Source organism: Maniola jurtina, chromosome 6 (assembly GCF_905333055.1).
Source record: "Maniola jurtina chromosome 6, ilManJurt1.1, whole genome shotgun sequence".
In the NCBI taxonomy this organism is placed as follows: Eukaryota; Metazoa; Arthropoda; class Insecta; order Lepidoptera; family Nymphalidae; genus Maniola; species Maniola jurtina.
This window is the reverse complement of record NC_060034.1, coordinates 8713680-8736413: the sequence shown is the minus strand read 5'-3', so window position 1 is coordinate 8736413 and position 22734 is coordinate 8713680. Positions and strand designations below refer to the sequence as shown.

The following is a 22734-nucleotide window of genomic DNA, read 5'->3' as shown; positions in this document are numbered from 1 at the left end:
AAACGTAAATCAAGGGATCTTTTATCTTGATTTATTATTAACAATCTTCTTTCTATGAATATAAAAAGACTGTCCTGTCCTTGTCCTGTCTGATCCAGCAACACTTGGGTAAAATTGGACAGGATTTTCCATTCATGAACTAGCACTTTAAACAAAGGATTTTTGGAAAGTTCATCCCTAAGAGGTTAATGGATTAAAATTTTGCAAGGAATTCCGTCATTATTCAAGTTTTATACACGAAAATTGGCATGTGAATCTACGGGTAAAAATTAGGAAAAATATTTTTGGAAATTCCATTCTCTAAGAGTAACTAAAGGATGAAATTTTGTATTCAAGGATTGTCACTTTTTAAGTTGTTTTTTTTAGTATTCATGAAAATTAGTAGGTTCTTGGATTTTTGATTAAAAATGAAGATATGCGGGTTTCAGGAGTTTGGAAAAATTCCACCCCTTCATTGATTTACAAAAAATTTAGAAATCTACAAGCAAAACCAGGGTGGCTCAGGTAGTATTCAATAAAGGATGATAATAAGACGTAGTCTTTAAAAATTGAAAGCCTGTTACAATAGAGTATTATTAATTAATGCGCTTATACAAGAATTAATCCCATGCCAACGTGGGCGGCGCTCCCCGCGGCTTGCTAATTGCGCCTTGCAACGCCCGGGGCCGTACGTCATCTTTATTATTTTATTATTAACGAGCTCCCATTAATATAGTCCAATTAACTTTATTGTCACGACGTCGGCTCCAATGAGCGGGATGCGAGATGTATCGGTGCGATGCGATGCGCAAGTGATCGATCTCGATGAGTTATGTCCACCTAGTTACCCCTTCAATTGGATCCTTGATTGGTTTGACGTACACCATTATTATGTGAGCGGCGTGCCATCATAATGAAACTGATTGCCTCCTAACGACCTATTTACTTTTCATGTTTAGTTTCTATAGCACGTTTTGTTAATAACCAGGCGGACTACACACGAAACATTTATTATTTATTACACGACTGGCCAAAAAAGGAGTGTAATGTTTCAGGATTCACGTTTGTATGTATAATGTATATTATGTGAGTTTTTTAATTCCACCATAACTACTAAAAGTCTGAACAGATTTTAATGTAGCTATGGGGTATCGTTAGAAATTAGAATCCTTACATCGATCGTCTTGAAGTGACACTGGCTATAATTTTTACATTACTTGTTTTGTAGGAATCAATTTATCGAAACCGGCCAGGTAAATATACAAGATCATCCAGAATTATTAAATTAGCAATTAGGTAATAATAATATGAAATAAGGAAAATGGTAAGGAGCTGTAGAGATTAAAAGAAAAATAGATTTTACTCTTAGAACATAATTTCTGCTCTAGTTATTTGCACCATAATGAGAGCAATGTTATAAAGTAGCATTTTTTTAAGGATCCGCAGCAAAACAAGGAACGTTTATAGTTTCGTATAGTCTATTTATCTTCCGTCTGTCACACTGAGTGTCACAGGCATTTTAGAAATAAATTATTAGAGCTGTAAAGTTGAAATTTAGTACAGTTATAGAAACCTATTCAGTACACCTATTATGTGCACACGCACAGATATATATTTAAAATTCGTAAAAATACCTAAATTTTTAGAGTACCTCTTGAACATAAAAACGATGCCACAATTTTGATTTACCCCCTCGAGTAATAAGTAGATACTTATCTTGCTAAAAAGGTATTTTAAAAATCATTATGAGATTTTGTGAAGTCAGCCAATCCACACTTGGCCAGTGTGGTAGACTATGGCCAAACCTAAGGCATCTTCTAGGCGAGCGCGCTCCATCTTAGGCTGCATCATCACTTGCTAGAAGCTCTGATTGCAGCCAAGCGTACTTAGTCTATGAATAAAAAAAAACTCTCGTTCTGAGAGGAGGCCCGTACTCAGTAGTGAGCTGGAGATAATCATGATGCTAATGATGATAATAAGATTTTTAGCCAAATATAATGTTGCGAAAGTTTTTAGCAACTTTTGTAGTTGAAAGGTTACGGAACCCTACCTTATGTGTGTTCTTACGCGCACTTGACCTGTTTTTATGTGAAATGTGCGTGCGCGCATCATAATGACGTCATTCTCTTGAGTGCACGCCACGGTCATGTCTGGCGGAATTAATTGGAGCAATTACATGGGAGAAAACAATCGAGCCAGCTCGCTGATGAATGCCATAATGAATCGCGTATTACGGACCATTATCTGTTAGTGTGTAGCGAAACAGAATGTATTATGCGCTCACGTTCCTCGGCTAACTAAATTAATCATTGCGCTGTTGTTTCAAGCTAATTAACCATTAACAAGGTATTGCAATTAAAGTAAAATGGTTTTAGTGTTGCGACTCGATGTTAGGTATTTGCAACTAATTTATACCTTATATTAATAGCTAATTTTGCATTAACAGTGAAGAAAAACATCGTGAGGTAATCTGGCATGTGAGTTCACCGTTCAAATGTTCTCAAGGATATGTGTGAAGTCTGCTAATCCGCACTTGGCAAGCGTGGTAGACTATGGCCAAACCCTTCCCATTATTATCTATAAATTATATTAAATCCATATCCTAAGCTATATCCCCATCGCATCGGTTTCTACGCGTCATTTCACCACTCAGTTAGTAAGTAACCTTATGTGATACAACTTTTTAAAGCTTGTTAATTTGTAAGCCAGCTATTCAAAGCAGAAAGTTGCAAGGTTGTTTTTATGCTATTAAAAAACTGATTGGTGTATTCACAAGCATGACAGATTCCGTATTTTTCCAAGGAATGCCTCGTGGATCGCGGTTGGCAGCTTGTTATGCACTTATGCCCATTTCAGGCCGAGCATCATGTTAATGTTGTAATTACGGGCGTGTTCTAGCTAGCGATTACAGAAAATAATGGACGCTTGCCCTTATTCATACAGGCTATACATTGTTGGTAGCAAAATGTCTTTAAATATTGCCATTTGCAATTTTTTTTATGATTGCCTTTTACTACGTGAGAACTTTATTAATAAGTAAATACAAGTATCGAAACAATTTACATAAATGTCAAGGGACCGAAGTAAATAATATTATATCCGTGCAAGTTACCAACCAGTTTAGGTGCGGTTGCTTTAGTAACAAATCAACAGGCTATAAAAACCTAATAAGCAGAGTAATAATAGGTAATTCATTAAGGGGCATAAGACGGGTCTGCCCGCGAAATTCAAATTTAATTTGGTTTTTCGCAGTGCCATAAGCCTACTTTGTCGTATTAGTTTACAAATTTATAAATTTCGCGGGCAGACCCGTCGCATCCACCTTAGTTAGCCGTTTATCCCGTGGTATACGATTGCTCTAAGATGAAATGAAAAGGAACCGGAAATGGGTCAAAAGTAAGTAATTTATTTTGGCGCGAGAGAAACAAAAATAACGCGGCCATTTGGCTTCGATATTATGTTGTCTCGAATGACCCAAACGGTCATACTATTATTACTATTAATTACGAGAGCCATTGTTATGCTCTTTATGATATTGTTCAGTTTAAGATTTATTTTATAAACAATAATTACCTATTGGGTATATTTAAAACACAACCAACCATATCATCGCTGACCGAAACAGTTTCACCGAAGCTCCCGATGCTGCTGACTCGTACATTTAAATTCAAAATATACATTGCATGCGCCTCTTGCTACTATGCGAAGATGTCATCATATTGAATAGCTAAAAACTATGCCTGTTTGATTCAATTAACAGAATAAACAAGCGAATAGAGCCATAGAACGTGCAACAGTGCGTGTTTCCGTTCTGTACGGCATTCCTCGTATTCAATTAAATACCAGGTTATTGTAATGAACCCGCATCACGACTGCATCATTCCGTGCAATTTACAATCGTTCACTGCGTTTCGCAATTAACGTGGCCTTCCCGTACGCCGTAACTTGATGAATAGTCAATCTGTTACGTGGATACTCCATCTAGTGTGATTTGAATTTCAGAAACTTTTTTTTTAATAAAACTATGGCCTAGTTGCGACATCATTTACGAACAGACTAGTTTGACCTGCCAGGGCTTCGTTTGAGTGGAGTTTTGAAAATCGGGTGAAATTTCCAAAAAAAACTGAAAATTCTTAATTTTCCAATTTTCATGGAAATAACAAGTACAATAACAGACTTTCATGCAAACTTTCATCCCGTAATAATACAATCGCCTTGCGAGTGAAATTATTTTCAAAAATACATACTTATTTCTCCATTTTTTATCTAAAAATCTAAATACTAAGTTTCGTAGATATACACTGTATACTTGAAAAATTACGGACTTTCATATGAACTTTCATTCCCTATTATATCCCCTTGCGGGTGAAATTTTCAAAAACCGTGAAATACGTCTTTCTTTATTTTTAACCGAGAGTCAAAATACTAAGTTTTATAAAAATAACTAGAAAAATGACAAACATTCATCACCTAACTAGCTCCATAGCATCCGTGGAGCTTTCATTTCATTCAATTTTATTCAGGGAAACAGGTAGGGTTCCTAAGGGAGGTTCAAAAAATTAAATTCAGGCAGTCGAAGTCGCAGGAAAAGGTCATAGTAAAATAAGAGCCTACGAGCCTGCTATCAACGGACAGACCTACGAACATCGACTGGTAATGCAATAAAACGGATTTACAGACACAATTAGTGCGGTTGCAGCTATTCCGAATGCTTTATGGTTTATTTAGTTTCACTTGTCGGTCAGTCATTAAACAATGGGGCTGATTGCGTTGTTGCGATATCCATTATGCGGGCGTAATTAGATTTAACCAAATGCGGGTTCGCCTCATAATGAATGTAACAAAATTGGTCAAGTGGGAGACGACTGCGAACGTAAATGGGTTCATCGTATAAAACGCTCGACTAAATAATTAACTTTAAACATTTATTTTGAACGTCAAGTTGGGGCTCCAATGCTCCAATGCAAAAAATCGATTAGTCACAAATCCTTAATTTAAAAATGTCAGGTTGTCTTACAATTCTGTTTAAAATAATTGTTTTAAATGTTAGTTTTTTAGCATGCATTGCTATTTGCAAACCGACAAGTCATAGTTGAAAAAATTTAAAATCACGACTGCTCGGCCAAAAAACAACAAAAAAAAAACACATTTGAAAATGGCATTGATTTTTTTGAAAATTTATAGGCTTTGCTTAAAATTAAATACTCGAGCTAATCTAAGCATTCTAACGATACGTTCAAATCTGTTCAGGTATTTTGAAATTATAGTGGAATAAAAAAACAAATACGTAATACAACATGAACTCTGAAAACATTAGACTCCTTTTTTTTTGGGCTGTAAAAAATCGAATTAGGACACTTTTGCAGTGGAGCCTCCAATTACAGGCCAAATAAATTGCCTTCAGCGTCATTTACCGTCACTGCATACCTACTATTTTCAGTATCAACAATACGTGTGTAATATTTTCTTTCTTTATTAGTTTAATCGAAAAAAATTCAGAAGAAAAGTATCACCTTCATAGATAAGTAGATATTTTAATCCAAATCTATTGAACACTAGAATACAAAACTAATATGGAACACTGTAATCAGGGTTACATACATTAATAGGTACGATGTGGAACCCTGAAAACATAACAAGCCAGCTCTGAATATCATTATTATTTTACTTTCTAAAAACAATGTTCAAACTGTGCATAAATTGTCGGTAATGAAGATGTAGTTTTAATTAGGTAATATCATCGTATAATTATCTCACTGCATTTCAATTTGTGCTCGTAACGTTTTTGCAAAGCAAAGCAATTTTCAAACAAGTTGCAATTAAAACTGTATTTTTGTCAATATGACGCAGCTGAGACACAGGCTGAGACTTGAAACTCCATATCGCAATTATATAAAGTCATTTACTGAAATATGAAATCATATTACTGGCTCAGGGAAGTGAATTTTTTGGATTTAGGGTTGAAACATACACAATTTTAGAAAGTATTTATAAAGTATTTTATAAACAATTATTTAGTCCATAGGTACTATTATGTTTAGAATCACAGTATCAGTCACAGCGAGATTCGAATCAACAGTATTATATGGAGGACTGATGGACGTTGGGGCTTCCAAGGTACTGGAATGACAACCTATAGCTATTACGCCTGTGTACTGTCGGTAGGTATCTACTTGGTAGAACCCCCACAACAATATGGAAATAGGTCTTGATCACCATATTAAAGTATCAAGAAGACACTAGATCCAATTGCCATAAGGCCTTATAATTTAGAATTAACCCCAACAAGAAACTTATCTCCAGCAATGCAAGTCCATCCATCGGTTGAGATGACGCCGAATATTATGTACAGTGGACAGCTTTATTAAAATTCCAACTGGGCATGTAGTTCATAATTCCATGTTAGCGTCTGTCCCTTTCTTGCCCTTCTCGTTAACATTTCCGTTATTAAAAAAGTACGAGACTTTGTCATCAGAGAAGTTAGTTTTTTTAATTAAAATTATGAAATTGATATTGCCTTTACGCTGGAGCTCGCTTCCCGACGCAACCTTGTGAAAGTTTAAATTAATTTTTGAATTAAGCCTAATGGCAGTGGTAAGCGATTTCTAAAGAAAGAGTTTTCTGTTTGAGCAATTAAAATTCCAATTATTTTATAGCAGAAAACCGTATCTTAATTGCTTTCCATTGCTGGTATTAAAGATAATTTATTTTTCCAAGGAAACACGGCTATTTATTTATGATGTAATTACCAAGCAGCCACTGTAACCACAACCAATTAATTTGTTTCCTTATTTGTATATGATATTGTAGTTAAAACCTCGAATTAATTTTAGAATTATTTTTTCCATATAAATAAACCGATGGATTCGATAAACAGTTTGCTGAATGTTATTACAGTACATTCATATTATTTTCAATTTCGACTGGCGCTTATAACTTGTACAAAGTAGGCACCATTTTAATCGGAAAGTATCTTTTTAGTATTCGGTTCCCGCTTCGCCCGTCCAATACCTATTTTCCTATTACAAATGTTATCTGCCGTATCTCATGTACCTACTCAATATTTTCTATTCCTTCGTGAAAGTCTTCCAAAATCCTGACACATTAATTTTGGGTATGTTATCAATTATTTTGTCTACCTACTTATTCGGGAGTAAGTTTAGCTGAAACACTTCGGTTTTTGAGGTCTTCTTTTAAACTTAAATTGGGCTCCGGTTTGGGCTCGGACAAAAACCCGGCCAGTCAGTCTGGCCCTTACAAAAGAAGCTTTATTTGATAGAAAATACTTAGAGTAATGAATACTTTTAAAGAATTGAGATACGAGCAAGACAATCAAACGTTTACTAAGTCAACACAATCAACGTCATAAAGTATTTTCTTCGAGAATAGCTACGAGGGCAAGTTAAGCCTGACATAAGTGGGCAATAAACTTCAGCCAATTTGGAGATTCGCATCTGGAGGCTCTTATTAAAGCCCGAAAGTTAGTCCTTTTCATCCATCACTCGTAATACGTATGTGAGTTATTGTATGAAAAATTGAAGAATAAATTGAGTCGCTGCAGCAGCGGCGAGACATAAATCCCAACTGAGCCCTCAATATTGTTTTAAAGGGGAAGTGGCCATAAATTTTATCAGGGCCGAGCCGCGGGCGCCGCGCTGCCTCCGTTCCCGCTTGGCCGCGCCGCGCCGCACCGCCGCGCCGCGCCGCACAAACCTAGCCAACTGTCTCCGCAATTTTCCGCACTTGCTTGTGCATTCACCGCTCATGTGAATTTGTAGCGTTATTACTACAAAAATTGAAGTCTTTCCCTCGGATAACTCGTGCGGGTAACGTTAAATGGATAACGTAGAGCAATTAGGCTTCACTTTATAGTTCAATACCATGTCCTCATTTTTAAACCAAGTTCAAAGAGATCTTGTCTTATATTATTAATCTTGTTAGTAGCTACTTACAAAATCAACTTTTTTGTTCAAGTATTAGAATCCATACCTAATTGGAAAGAATATCTTTTCAAACAGTAATAAAAAAAAAGTTGAAAAAACTATAACCCGACTACGGAAAAAATGAGACAACTTGAACCCGACTTGGTACAAGTAAAATAAACTAAAAAGAAAGAAACAAGATAGGTGCTTAGTGCTATCATCGTCTTCATCGTCTTGAGTAAGATTCAATACAAATGCCGTGGTCGTGCGTTGTCGACAGCAAAAAGAAAATATTTTAATTTGGTAGATAAATAAAATCATTGGGAATGCCGTCAATCAAGGATAAGAAATACGCTGTCGACAACGCACGACCACGGCATTTGTATTGAATCTTACTCAAGACGATGAAGACGATGATAGCACTAAGCACCTATCTTGTTTCTTTCTTTTTAGTTTATTTTACTTGTACCAAGTCGGGTTCAAGTTGTCTCATTTTTTCCGTAGTCGGGTTATAGTTTTTTCAACTTTTTTTTTATTTGAAACTTTTCCGTTTAAATAAGTCTACGATGCGACGACTAACCGAGGTCTCGTGAATGGCCAATAGGTGGCGCTGTATGAGAAATAATAATTATAATAAAAAGTGGTTTCTGTCGCTTGGTATATTTTAATAATAACTATATTTATATTTATGAACTCAGAATTTTCTCCTCTTTCGTTGGACATCTCACTCGATACAATAGCAATTAAAAAAATTTTAAGACCCTCACTTTTTTTGATGTAACATCCGTCTGGCCAATTTTTTTCGTATAAAATATTGCCTATGTCACCCGGGCCTTTACAACGAATCGATTGACACCTCATTTATCAAAATCGGCCCAGTAGTTTAGGCACTACGGTGGAACACACAGAATCTGGATACAAACATACATACATATTACATACATACATACATACATAGACTGCTAAAATCATAACCCTTCCTTTCGGCTTTGCCGTAGTCGGGTAAAAAGATTGGTAGCCACAAAAGCTGCTATTGGTACCTATACATATGTTACGAGTAAAACTCAGAGTCTAATTAAATCGTTCAAAAGAATCATAAAGCAAAGCGCTAATATTTTAATCAAATATACAAAAACATGCAATGCGATATTTACCTATCTTGAAATACCATGCAGCGCGATTATATCTAACCTCAATATTCTTAAAATAGTATAATACCACGTTAAGATATTCGATTTTCCATCTCGTCGATTTGCTTAATAGCTGTAATAATGCAAAACACGATTTTGATTATGATAAGGGGCCCATAAAGTACGGAGTAGAAGTGGGGTTGCCGGTTAAAAGAGACTTATTGGAATATGAAGATGGCGTAAAACAGATTCATTTTGAAAATAGGAAGAATGAGAAATGTAATTGGATCACATTAAAATGTCGTGAACGAAACCAAACCGCTCCGCTGAACCGATTTGAATTGAATTAAAATTTTAGTCACTCTAAAGGCCCGAGGGTCTGAGTCTCTAGGGGCATATTGTACCATTCTCTATTAGTTTTTCGTTTATATAATGTTAATTTAAGCCTACTAAAAGGACGGGATATATTATTGTTTAAAAGTTGATGGTTTTATTAGTAGGTACCTTCTTGCTTTTGTTCGAGACTTAGTCTGCATTAAGTTTTTTAATTTCCCGGGTTAAAAATCTATATCTGACTCCAGGTTGCAAACTAACTTAAAAATGAGGTACTTTCATCCATCACTTTTCATACCTTTTACTTTCCTTTACCCCCCAACTAATCGAAAAGCTTGTACTAAGATTCAGTGGTCCAACAGGTTATGTGTCCAGAGACCTGCGATACCTGATTTGGATTTTAATTAACTCTTGAACCGTTGATCTGTTGACGCTTCGATCATGTTACGCTTCGGTTAAATAGATAAGGTACAGTGGGTCACAATAAAAAATGGCTTATTTTTATCAATACGATCTGGATGTTGGACATTTCGCATAAATGTGATATGCAATATCGCTCGTCCCCTTTTTAATATCGCGACGGACGTAGCCGGGCGGTTTATGGCACAACCCTTCCCGTTTTATTCACGACCTGTTTTGTCCTAATATTATAAAAAATTACGTCAGCGAAATGGGAATCATCCTGCTAGTGCCTTTTGTATTGTTTCTGTTTTTAAAAGGTTTTTCATTATTATGACTTTTATTGATATAATAACAAAAACAATAACATTATTATACAGCAACAGAATCATTGTCAAGTTGCCCCTTGTAAAATATTACAAGTATTAGGTAGTATTTTGAGTCGAAAAGTATTAATTGAATAAGGAACATTTTAAAGCCGATTCACACTAAGCACGTAGGTACACGTGACACGTGCGTAGTGACGCGCGTAAACCCCTAACACATCGGGCTGCGCATACGTCCACGCTTTACGCAAGCGGTGTGCCATGTTTCATACAGTTCCATACATTACAACGCAATGCTACGCGCTACGTCTACGCTTACGCAACGCTTACGTAGTCTGTGTGAACGAGCTATTAATGTGTAAGTAACATGTTGAGTGAGATCTTTTATTCATGACTAGATAAATAGCCTTACTCTATAGCAAATATAAGATAAAAAATCGCACGAATAGAAATTATAATTTTTTACTTATGATATCATTTAAAGTTTATTGTTTCACATATTATTTTTAATTAGTTTGTTAGTTATATAAGGAAAAAATAGACTATTCGAGTTTCTGGTAGAATCGATCGGAGGGTATGTATTTACTTATGCCTGTAGGTTGCCTGTAAGCGTAATGAATCTATTCAACCAAGTAAATAAATACTGTTTCTTTTTGTGTTATTCCCAACTTACCGCTTATCTCAATAAATAAATAGAGTTAGAAGCATAGAAGTAATTTCCCTATTTAATTAAGGCTAACAGGTGCGGTTATGCACCTGCTGCTCATCTTCACTCACAACTTCATGTATTAGTAAATAACATTTTCTGAGAGAAGTTAGCTGGAGGTGTCAATCTGTGCCTGTTAGCATTTAAAATTAAGATGGGCATTATTGCAACTTTTAAATAATTTCATTTGGTAAAATTATTAATTATTATCTTTACAATGATTTCACAGGCGATTTATAACGGAAAGTGATTTTTCAATTTATGCACTTACAATCTTTTGCTACACTACAACGAATACTAATTTAACTAGGAATTAATTACATTGGCCATAGCCAAGATCAATAGCGCTGGTATATCACACGAAATATTTCTCGAAAAGTGAATTTTTACACTTATGATTGGAAGTGCAAAAATCGCTAAACTACAGTAGACGTTTTTCCTTTCTAACTGATAGCGATACAAGTGTTCTCGCTCGCGCGCTCATAGCTCGGGCTATTACATATTCTCAGGCTCGGGTTACGTGGGCGTGCGGAGTTTCAACTAAAAATGGGATTTAATGTAATAATTTTCATTTTGTGAGATTTAGTTTCGTCATTTTTCACATGCTATCTGTGAAATGGTCCATCCAGAGGAAAGGTTATGATTTTAGTAGTCTATATTATGTATGTAGGTTTGTATTCACATGTGTTCCACCATGGCGCCTCAACTACCGAGCCGATTTTGATGAATCGATTTGTTATTAAAGTCCGGGTGACATAGGCTACATTTTAAATGAATAAAACCAATATGGCGGATGATGCACCCAAAAAAGTGGGGGTCTCAAATTTTTTTTTGTTGTCGTATCGAGTGAGACGTCAAATGAAAGAGGAGGAAATTTTGAGTTCATAAACATAAATTCTACATCAATATATGTATACCAAGCGACTGAAAAACTATTTTACTATAACATTTCAGCGTTTATTAAGACGACCGTAGTCAGTAGTCGGGTTTTAGTTTTCAACTTTTGAATATAATGTTAGTGGATTTAATTTGAGATTCATTTAATTACTCACTGTTGGTGTTGTCGGGTTTGTGCATGGCCGGCGGATCACGAATCATATTGAGTTCGTCACTCGGACATCACACGGCGGTAATTATATCCTGCAACAATACGGAAAGAGGATTACTGACTAGTTTCATCAGACAAATCTATGCAGACTGAAAGTGGCCTAAACTTTTTCGGTGATCATGTTCAGTTCTTTGCCATTTCACTATAGATTTGATTAGTGAAATGAGACAGGTAAGTAATCAATTGGGGTCTTCGGCTTCTTCTGTTTCATATCCCAGTGTTTGCTAAATCAATGATATCGATCTATATTTCCCTGCGACATAAGGATTTACTTTCTACATTCTCGGTGATCTCCCTGATTTCGAGGATAATATTATTAACTTGGTAAATACATATTATGCATTGCAACTTTTCTATCTCAATACAATTTGTAGGCTTCAATTACAAACTATGTGGAACATCGCTTGTTACGAGTTAAATTTGGTACACTTAACGCTAACGTAAAGGTTGTTAGAAGTTTGAAAGGCTCACACATTTTTCTCCCAAAATACAATCCAAACTCCTTATAGGTAAGTGTACAGATACCTACTTCTTCTACATTTCACTGAAGACAAATATAAAGAATTTTTTTATTGAAACAAATCTAATTAGCAGAAGCAACATGATTGATTCCTAAAAGGATATGAGCAATGCACTGGACAATTTTAATTTGACATGTCCCACTGCAATGATTAAAAGGCTTTTTATTTCAACGTGTTCGTCTTAAAAGGCAATACGAGTACTTGGAAGATAGCAGCAATATAAATGCTCCACTAGATGGGGCGTTTCATAGTAACAACATGTTCAAACCTAACATCGGGTACCTACGTACTCCTGTGCGTATACTCCTGTAATTTAGAGTTATCCCACAAGTTTAATTTCTACAATTGGACTGCGTCTACAACGGATGGTCATTGATAGGAGTGCAAGTGAGGGCACTGATGCTCTTTGGAACATGCTGGTACTATGAACGGCCCCATCTAGTGGAACATTTATATCGATGGTAGGTACGTATATATTGCTGAGAACGTCGGACCTGAGTAGCACGCGTCTCGCAGTGAAACCTCATTAGAATAAACGATATCCTCTTCTTACGTCCACTCCGTGCGAGGCCTTATTACTCCAACAAAATGCCGTCAAACGGCAACACTCGGCCTCACAAATAAATACGAATTTATACCTTTATCCTCAGCAATAAGGCTTTATTTACAATACACTCACATGCTTTAGTGGCTAACAATAACTTTTGTTCCTTACGTGAAAGATACAGGGTCCAATATCCAATACGTGGAAATAACGAACGCACTATTAGATGTGACTCCCTTAAAGGTTGAGATGTCCGTGCAACTTGTAAATTGAAACTCGAAGGAGGCACTAATATCTCTTGTAACTTGAGACGCTTTATGTTTAGCGCTTATCTACTAAAAGTATCAGTCATTTAATTGAAAGTTCACAGGTGGCCCATTAATATTTTCTACACATATTTTACTAATGGTAAAATAGAATATCAGTGATATGAATAGCTATTATACCTAATTAATTCGACCTCTATAGAATGTAATTTAATAATAATAGGTATACGTAGATAATGTGTTAATTCATTATTATTTTAAGTGGTGTTAATTTCATTGGTTTGTTAACTGTATCAATAAAAGCTGATAGTACCTACCTACTATGTAGCTTATCAGGGGGCGTAAAATAGCAAATATTTTCATTGTACATACTAGTTACCTACTTATTTTATTTATCAGTTTTACTTTTAAACCACATATCGTCATAACGAAAGAGGATTGTTCGGTTTATGAATATATATTGTCAAATAAAACACGTGCGAAATTTCGGCAAACGGGTATCAAATTTAAGCGGATTGAACAAACTTTTACAGCCGCATCGAAATTCCCATCAGCACCTGTTACAAAGGCGGCTATCAAATTACTCGCGACATATCCGCGGCGGAGCGAGCGCGCCTCCATCCATAAATACGGTATTCGTTATGCATTTCTCATATTCATGAATCCGTTTTATTGGCCCAATAAAATATGAACATCTCAGAATGGATACGAGAGCGGGAAAATCTAATATGGATTGCTTGCGCCGGATTCGGCCCGATTGTGAGGGGAAGGCAGCTGCGTCGCGGGGAGACTTCGTGCTGCCATAAGCGTTTGAACTGATACACTTCGACACATTCACGATAACGATCAATTAGTAATTAGAGTACAATGTACGGTCGATGTACAATATTTTCTTTGTTCAATTTCTATAGGCTCCGTGGCACCGTGGCGAAACACGAAATAAATTCTATACTTAGTGGTATCAGCTATTCTATAGTGGTATCAGCTAAGAATATCACGTCGTCTTAGCCGTTATACAATCAGTCATAATGGTGAGTCCCCACAATAATCTGTCGACACCGACAAAGGAGTAATTGTCTCCTCGCGTTGCTCGCCGCATAATACGAATTTAAAGGCCACTGTCACACTAAACCAGGCATAAAAAAGATCGGTCCTACGTCGACGTGTCAAAAATTCAGTAGAGTGCCGGAGTAAGTGGAATGGATGGCGGCGACGCAGGCCCGAATAAAATATTCTATGTCAAATCGTACGTCACAGGTTCCCGACTTGTTCTCACGGAGAGTGCTTTGCGGAAGTCTCTTATTTATTCGCTTTAGTGTCAGAGGCACCGCTCTTTTGTGCCCTTACCGATTTACAAGCGACCATGCGGGTACTTTATAACATACTAGTGCGTGACGCGGGTGTTGATTATGTCATTCGTTGGGGTCTGTTTGAATCATGTTTCATGCTCTTGAGTACTGGTTTTACGAGTTAGAAGTTTATGGAAACGTTCATGATTTTTCCATAATTCATTACTTAATTGGATGTCGATAGAGTCAATGAGTTGTATAATTATTATTATTTACTCTATGATGCCTACGACTTCGTCCGCGAGTTTTTAGATTTTCAAAAATCCCTTGCTAACTCTTTGATTTCCCGGGACAAAAATTAGCCTATATCCGTTTCCGGGATGTAAGCTAACTTTATTCCAAACATAAAAATTAGTTGAAAAGACAGGCTGTGAAAAACTAGCAGACGGATAGACAGATACGCTTTCACATTTATAATATTAGTATGCATATGGATAACTCATCTTTGAGTACGCTAAAGGTAGCTTACCAACAACCAGTTTATAGGTACAGGTTGAATATATGAGTTATATTATGCTGTGTTGTCTGTGGTTTCCAATCTACGTCATCAGACTCTAAATATAACAGAGGCTTTAGGCTAAATCCGGCAGTGCGGCGGAAGTCCATTTGTGCACTAAAGCGGCGGGAGAGCTAGTGGTGACTATTAGTGTATCTCCATTATGATTGCGTTATCAACGCGATCAATTAAGCGGCATTATGTTAAAATTCACCCCAGCCATCAATTACGCGGCAACCGTAAGCGAACGCCACGCTAGGCTATATGGACATGCCTTCGCAAGCTTTCTAAAATGAGAAGCAAATCTCCGCAGTCTTACGGCCAAAATTAATAATAATAATAATCAATCGTATGTTTACTTTTTACTTTTTATGCTTATCGTAGTTATTGTTAACAAAAAACAGCGTTGCTACCGATAGATTAAGGATAGATTGATTCATAATGATTTCTGCCGTTATTCTTAACTAGCACTAAAATACTGTAATAACGACTCTTAGACTTTCTTAAAAATGCGGTGGCTGTTTTTTTGTAGTTGCTATATTTTCCGTATGAACAAAATTTCAAAATACGTCGTTCATTATAATAAGTACAGGATAGTACTGAAACTGGAGCTAAGTATGTCTGGAAAATTTTGATAAGAACGACAATAATTTTATACACTAGACAATGTTACGTTATGTTAACGAAATAATTTTCCTTTACCTACCTTCTAGAACAATAAGTGTCTAAAATCAGTTCAACTGTTTTGCCTTTTGTTAAAAGAAATTACAGCTCGAATCACGTGTCGCGGACTATCACAAACCCTCAGTCTGGTAATTAAAAACACAAACAATTTGATCCATTCACGCAAAGCTAATCTGAAAACACTGCCTGACTCGGCACTGATCGAATTCATTATTCACCGGCAGAGAGCAATTAAACCTCCACTAATCAATCTCAAACTTCAGCCAGAGCTGAACTCTAATCAAGAAAACTCTTATACCGTGAAAGCTTTTCGAACAAAATTTAACTTAATTAAAAATGTAAATTAAATTCCTAGGCGCTTCCACAAGCATCACGTCGGCCCGCGCCGAGTGCTCGGGGCTTTTGATTGCAGCTAAAAGGTTTGGGATTAGTGCGCGAAAGAGCTTTCAGTGCATTTGTAGAGCTTTTAAGTGGGAAGCTTTCGCTTAAGACACTTACATACAATGTAAATTTTATGTACCGCCTCGGGAATGTGTGGCATCGATATAGAAACAAATGGATTGTGCTATTTATAAGCTGGCAACAAGGTTCAGTATTTTTACTGGCGAAGGTTATAGAAGCACAAGAAATATTATGATTAAGTGGTTCAGGGCTTCAGGCCACTTATCGGGCTGATTTGTTACGGAACTCTAGTTAACAGAGAAGGCGTATTTGTACCATGCATATTAATTAAAGCTTATTCAGTTTGCTTCTATGCAGTAAAGATTCGTTCACATAAGTCAATTTTATTTTACTCATAATAATTTTATTTAGCGTTAATATAGCATACACCTCGCTGAAATCGAAGTGGAGCTGAGCAATATTAACTGGCACATTCTGGGACTATCGGAAGTCCGAAGAGAGGGGGAGGACACGATAACCCTAGAGTCAGGCAATATGCTCTACTATCGACAAGGCGATCAGGCATCCCAAGGTGGGGTTGGATTTCTGGTCAATAAAGTCCTCATCAATAACATAGTTGAGATCAATAGTGTGTCGACGAGGGTGGCATATATTATACTCAAGCTGAATCAGAGGTATTCTCTGAAGATTGTACAAGCCTATGCGCCCACGTCGACATACTCCGACGAAGAAGTAGAGGCCTTTTATGAGGACATCTCGATGGCCATGGACAAAACAACTAAGACTCACTTCGTCGTAGTTATGGGGGACTTTAACTCTAAGGTGGGAGTACAAGAAGACGGCGAATCAAAAATGGGTTCATACGGTTTTGGCACCAGAAACCACAGGGGCCAAATGCTAGTTCACTTCTTGGAGCGGAAAGGGCTGTTCTTAATGAATTCGTTCTTTGAGAAGAAGCCCTCTAGAAAGTGGACATGGCGTAGCCCGGACAATGTGACTCGGAACGAGATCGACTTCATCATGACGGACCGTAGATACATATGTGAAGATGTCTCAGTGATCAATAGGTTCAATACTGGCAGCGACCACAGACTTGTAAGAGGTATCTTGCGTATGGATCTACAATTAGAGAGGAACCGTCTGATGAAGTCGGCTCTCAGACCAAAATCGTCCCAAAACTTCAGCTCAGGTAACTTTCAAATAGAGCTCAAAAACCGGTTCGAACTGTTGGAAACCACCTTAGACATTGACCAGAGATTCAACCACTTCGTTGACGTCGTTCGTGAAGTGGGCCGCAAATATTGTCGTCATGAGCCGAAAAAGGAATCTAAGATCTCCAAAGATACCCTAGAATTAATGGAGAAAAGACGAGATACTTCCTCAGCGTGGCCTGAGTGGCATACTCTGAACAAGCGTGTTAAGAAACAAATACGGTTTGACCTCCGGCGCTACAACACTCGCAATATCCAAAATGCAATCGAGCAAAACCGAGGTTCAAAAGTGTTTGCAAAACGACTTGAGAGGAGCCACCTGACAAAACTGAGGACTCCTGAAGGAAAGATTGTCACTTCAATACCAGAGGTATTGAAAGAGATCGAAAGATTTTACGAACAGCTGTACTCTTCTCAGGCTCCTAAAGCGGCTCAGGACACGAGCGACAAACGAGCGACCTTGACACGCCACTACACCGAAGACATACCAGAAATTGACATTGGCGAGATGCGAATAGCCCTCAAACAACTCAACAACAACAAGGCGCCGGGTGATGACGGCATCACATCAGAACTCCTACGTGCAGGAGGTACCCCTGTACTCACAGAGCTTAAGGAGTTATTTAATGACGTCATCATGAATGGAACAACGCCGAAAGCATGGAGCAAGAGTGTAGTAATCCTCTTCTTTAAAAAAGGAGACAAGGAGCTGTTGAAGAACTACCGGCCGATTTCTCTCTTGAGCCATGTTTATAAGTTGTTTTCGAGGGTTCTTACAAATCGCCTCGCCCGAAGACTTGACGAGTTCCAACCTCCAGAACAGGCTGGGTTTCGAAAAGGCTATAGTACCGTAGACCACATACACACCTTAAGGCAGATTATACAGAAGACAGAGGAATATAATCTCCCACTCTGTCTTGCCTTTGTGGACTATGAGAAAGCCTTCGACTCTATCGAAACTTGGGCTGTTTTGGAATCATTGCAAAGATGCCAGGTCGATTGGCGGTATATCGAGGTGCTGCGATGTATTTACGATTCTGCGTCAATGACCGTCCAAATACAGTCTCAGCAGACAAAACCTATCAGATTGCGAAGGGGTGTTAGACAGGGGGACGTAATATCTCCAAAACTGTTTAACAGTGCACTGGAAGACCTCTTCAAAACGCTGGACTGGAAAGGACGAGGACTTAACATAAATGGCGAGTACATCTCACACCTACGGTTCGCTGACGACGTGGTTATCTTAGCAGAATCTCCGCAAGATCTCGAGGAGATGCTGTGTAGCCTAAGCCGCTCTTCCAGACGTGTCGGTCTCGGGATAAACATGGATAAAACAAAGATAATGCTCAATCAGCACGTTGTCCCGACACCGGTTCGCGTCGAAAATGTTGGCATCGAAATTGTTTCACAATACAACTACCTTGGCCAAATAATTCAACTAGGCAGAAGCAATTTCGATGAGGAAGCCAACAGAAGAATTCGGCTAGGCTGGGCAGCTTTTGGAAAACTAAGTCAAGTCTTCTCATCGTCAATTCCTCAATGCCTGAAAACAAAAGTCTTCAACCAGTGTGTCCTTCCCGTCCTCACCTATGGTGCTGAAACGTGGACACTGACAAATGGCCTTGTTCACAAATTCAAAGTTGCTCAGCGAGCTATGGAGAGGGCTATGTTAGGAGTTTCCCTGAGGGATAAGATCCGAAATGAGGAGATCCGCAGGAGAACCAAGGTCACTGACATAGCCCAAACTATTAGCAAGCTGAAGTGGCAGTGGGCAGGCCATGCCTGTCGTAGAGGCGATGGCCGTTGGAGCCGGAAAGTCCTTGAGTGGAGACCGCGTTTGAGCAAACGTAGTGTGGGACGCCCTCCAGCACGATGGACCGACGATATAAAGCGGCTGGCGGGAAGTGGCTGGATGAGGAAGGCTGAGGACCGGGTGTGGTGGCGCTCTATAGGGAAGGCCTATGTCCAGCAGTGGACGTCCACAGGCTGATGATGATGAATATAGCATAGTGTGTGATGTATTTATTTGTTACTTCAAATAAAAGTATATTCATTAATATAAAAAGGTTATGATTTGGTGTCTTAAGTAGGTAAATTAAGCGATTTTTAACCCCCGACCCAAAAAGAGGGGTGTTATAAGTTTGACGTGTGTATCTGTGTATCTGTCTGTGGCATCGTAGCTCCTAAACTAATGAACCGATTTTAATTTAGTTTTTTTTGTTTGAAACGTGGCTTGATCGAGAGTGTTCTTAGCTATAAATCAAGAAAATCCGTTCAGCCGTTTGAAAGTTATCATCTCTTTTCTATTTACTGTAACCTTCACTTGTCGGGGGTGTTATATATTTTTAACTAGCTGATACCCGCGACTTCGTTCGCGTGGATGTAGGTTTTTTAAAATTCCCGTGGGAACTCTTTGATTTTCCGGGATAAAAAGTAGCCTATGTGCTAATCTAGGGTATAATCTATCTCCATTTTAAATTTCAGCCCAATCCGTCCTGTAGTTTTTGCGTGAAGGAGTAACAAACATACACACACACACACACACACACACACATACAAACTTTCGCCTTTATAATATTAGTGTGATTTACACTTGTATATCATTCGATTCTTCAAGCAGCTTCACACTACAATAATACAATACCCAGTTTCATAAATCAGCCGTGTTATTGTTACGAAGTTGGACGGAATCGATTTTTTTGAGTAAAAAGATATATGAAAATAATGAGATGTCAATTAGTGTCTGTTAGAGCAGAAAAGAGTGATGTTTGTAGCGGGCGAAAGGGGTGTGGGTAGGAGGCTGGGTCCAACCGGGCAAGGAAGTTCGGTGTCCGGAAATAAACCGCCCGGAAAATTGTCAATTCCGAGAGCTCAGCGCTTGGACCCGACGATTTTGAATAGCCCGGTCCGCGCACCCCGCAGTCTTACTTGTTACTCTGTATTTAGGAATCAACGCTTTTTTGCAATTTGTTAATTTTATTTTACATCCAATTATTATACCTATTACAACAGAATCAATCACATTGATTGGATTACGTTAGATATTATAAAAGTATTGAAAATATTACAGTAAAACTCAAAGCTAGCTTTATCTAATTAGTTAATTACTGTTATTATGAGAATAACGATTGGCATTTCTATAATACTTTCAGAGTATCTTGACAAATTACAATTCTTATATTGCTGACTACATTATTTCGTTCCATTGGAAGGTAGATTAGCAATTTGTAGATATTTTGTGGAAAGGTAACAGTAGGTAATAAAGTAAACTAGTTTGTACTAGAAAATGCTTGAAACTGATTCTTTATAATAATAACCTTCTTAACGCTTTTGAATAAAATAGATCTATAGTGTATGAAGTAGATATGAGCCTTATATCAAAATGTGCTTTGTTCGATTATAAGTGCCTTCAACCTACGCAACGTTATATAAGTAGATAGATAAGTATACAGCTAAAAAAACTACTTAGGAAAAACACAGTATCCTTGCTTGTACTTAATAAATTGATATAAAAAAAGTTGTAGCGATATTAATACGAGAGCAAAACAATATTACTCTTATGTAGGAGTATGATCAACACAAAAATCGCACATCAGCAAAATACGCATGCCATCTGGGTGGGCGCCAAAACAATCACTGTTATTCACTACTTAGTCGTACACGCTATTACGCTACAATATACAACTCTATCACTTAAGAATTCATACTAATGCACATCTATTTTATTTCTAGTGGATGGGTCGCTACACTTATTTATGGCTACACTACTAGCGATCACCCGCGGCTTCGCTCGGCGACAGTATGAAATTAGGGAATATAGAAATTCAGAAAATTCAGCCTTATCCTTGTGTACATTCAAAATTTCTAGGTACAAGACTCAAGAATGGACTGGGTGTTGATTAATCAGTCAATAAGTACTTTTCTTTTTCTTTTTAACCCCCGACCCAAAAAGAGGGGTGTTATAAGTTTGACGTGTGTATCTGTGTATCTGTGTATCTGTGTATCTGTGTATCTGTGTATCTGTGTATCTGTGTATCTGTGTATCTGTGTATCTGTGTATCTGTGTATCGGTGTATCTGTGTATCTGTCTGTGGCCTCGTAGCGCCTAAACGAATGAACCGATTTTAATTTAGTTTTTTTTGTTTGAAAGGTGGCTTGATCGAGAGTGTTCTTAGCTATAATCCAAAAAAATTGGTTCAGCCGTTTGGAAGTTATCAGCTCTTTTCTGGTTTTCTTATTACTTTTATCCCAGGACCACCAGAGGTTACGTATTTTCTGACACAGGAAATATGTACGATTGAGTAGAGTTAGTAAGTACTAAGAAAGCATGCCTAGCCTACGTGCTAGCTTGCTTAGACGGCCAATTTTCAGGTATCTGATAATCAAGGTACATAAAACCATTACTTACCTCACGTAAATTCTCCAAACTGATTTTTACGTATATTTTAGGCAATATCCTTAAAAATATGTCGCCAATACTTCCAGACACTTCCCGCGTCGGCCGTATTGCTTTGCAGACGCTTTAAAGCTCCCAAAATAAGTAATTACTTAACTGCACGTAAATTCTGATGCTCCATTTTTATATATGTCCACCAGACAACTATTTTAAAACCTTTTACAAGAAGACAGACCGATCCAGATCCAATTATCCCCTAAATTCAATTTTAATGCCTCTGTGGGTTTGAGCGCGAGGGCATCATTATATACGCGCATGAGACTGAGTAAGACATGTATTAGGATATATTGACTTCTCTCTCACTCTCTTATAATTTACTTATGTCAATTAATTATTAATATTAAAAAAAAATCAGCTAAAAATTAAAAAAATTGGAGAATTTACATGAGGTAAGTAATGTTTTTATGTACCTTGATTACCTGATACCTGAAAATTGGCCGTCTAAGCAAGCTAGCAGGTCTGTAGGCATGCGTTCTTAGTACATACTAACACTACTCAATCGTCCACATTTCGTTCGTCAGATAATACATGACGGCTGGTGGCCCTGGGATCTTTCACTATTGTAACAGAGGTTCATAATATTATGTCAATTGGCAAATGTCAAGCTGTCAAGATGGACGTTGCTTAGATACATAATTATTTATTTGAAAATAATGTTTTGGAAAACTCCGATACTTTGGATCGTAGGCGCGGAGTTTCTAATTTATAAAATATTATAATCACAGTTAAACGAGAAAACATCAATTCAATTATAATATCCAACAGTCAACCAAAGGCCACGAACAATCAACCCAAACCCAAACCATAGTCAAACTATTTTTAGGGTTCAGTAGGTATCTGTAGAAAAAAAAAAGATGTAGTCGCGTAGGTGTGCATGGCACCATTAAATATCGTAGGAGGCG

The 22734-nt window shown here is 37.5% G+C and overlaps 1 protein-coding gene across 2 annotated transcripts in view; it reads right to left on the bottom strand.

Moving 5' to 3' along the window:
* LOC123865975 (LIM domain only protein 3-like) overlaps nucleotides 1–22734 on the bottom strand; it is a 66814-nt gene that overhangs the window by 8060 nt on the left and 36020 nt on the right. For both annotated transcript variants that reach the window (XM_045907233.1, XM_045907234.1), the window contains exon 2: nucleotides 11848–11935. In XM_045907233.1, the coding sequence (XP_045763189.1) occupies nucleotides 11848–11893 (46 nt within the window). In that variant the 5' untranslated portion in view covers nucleotides 11894–11935. The remainder of the gene's footprint in view (nucleotides 1–11847; nucleotides 11936–22734) is intronic.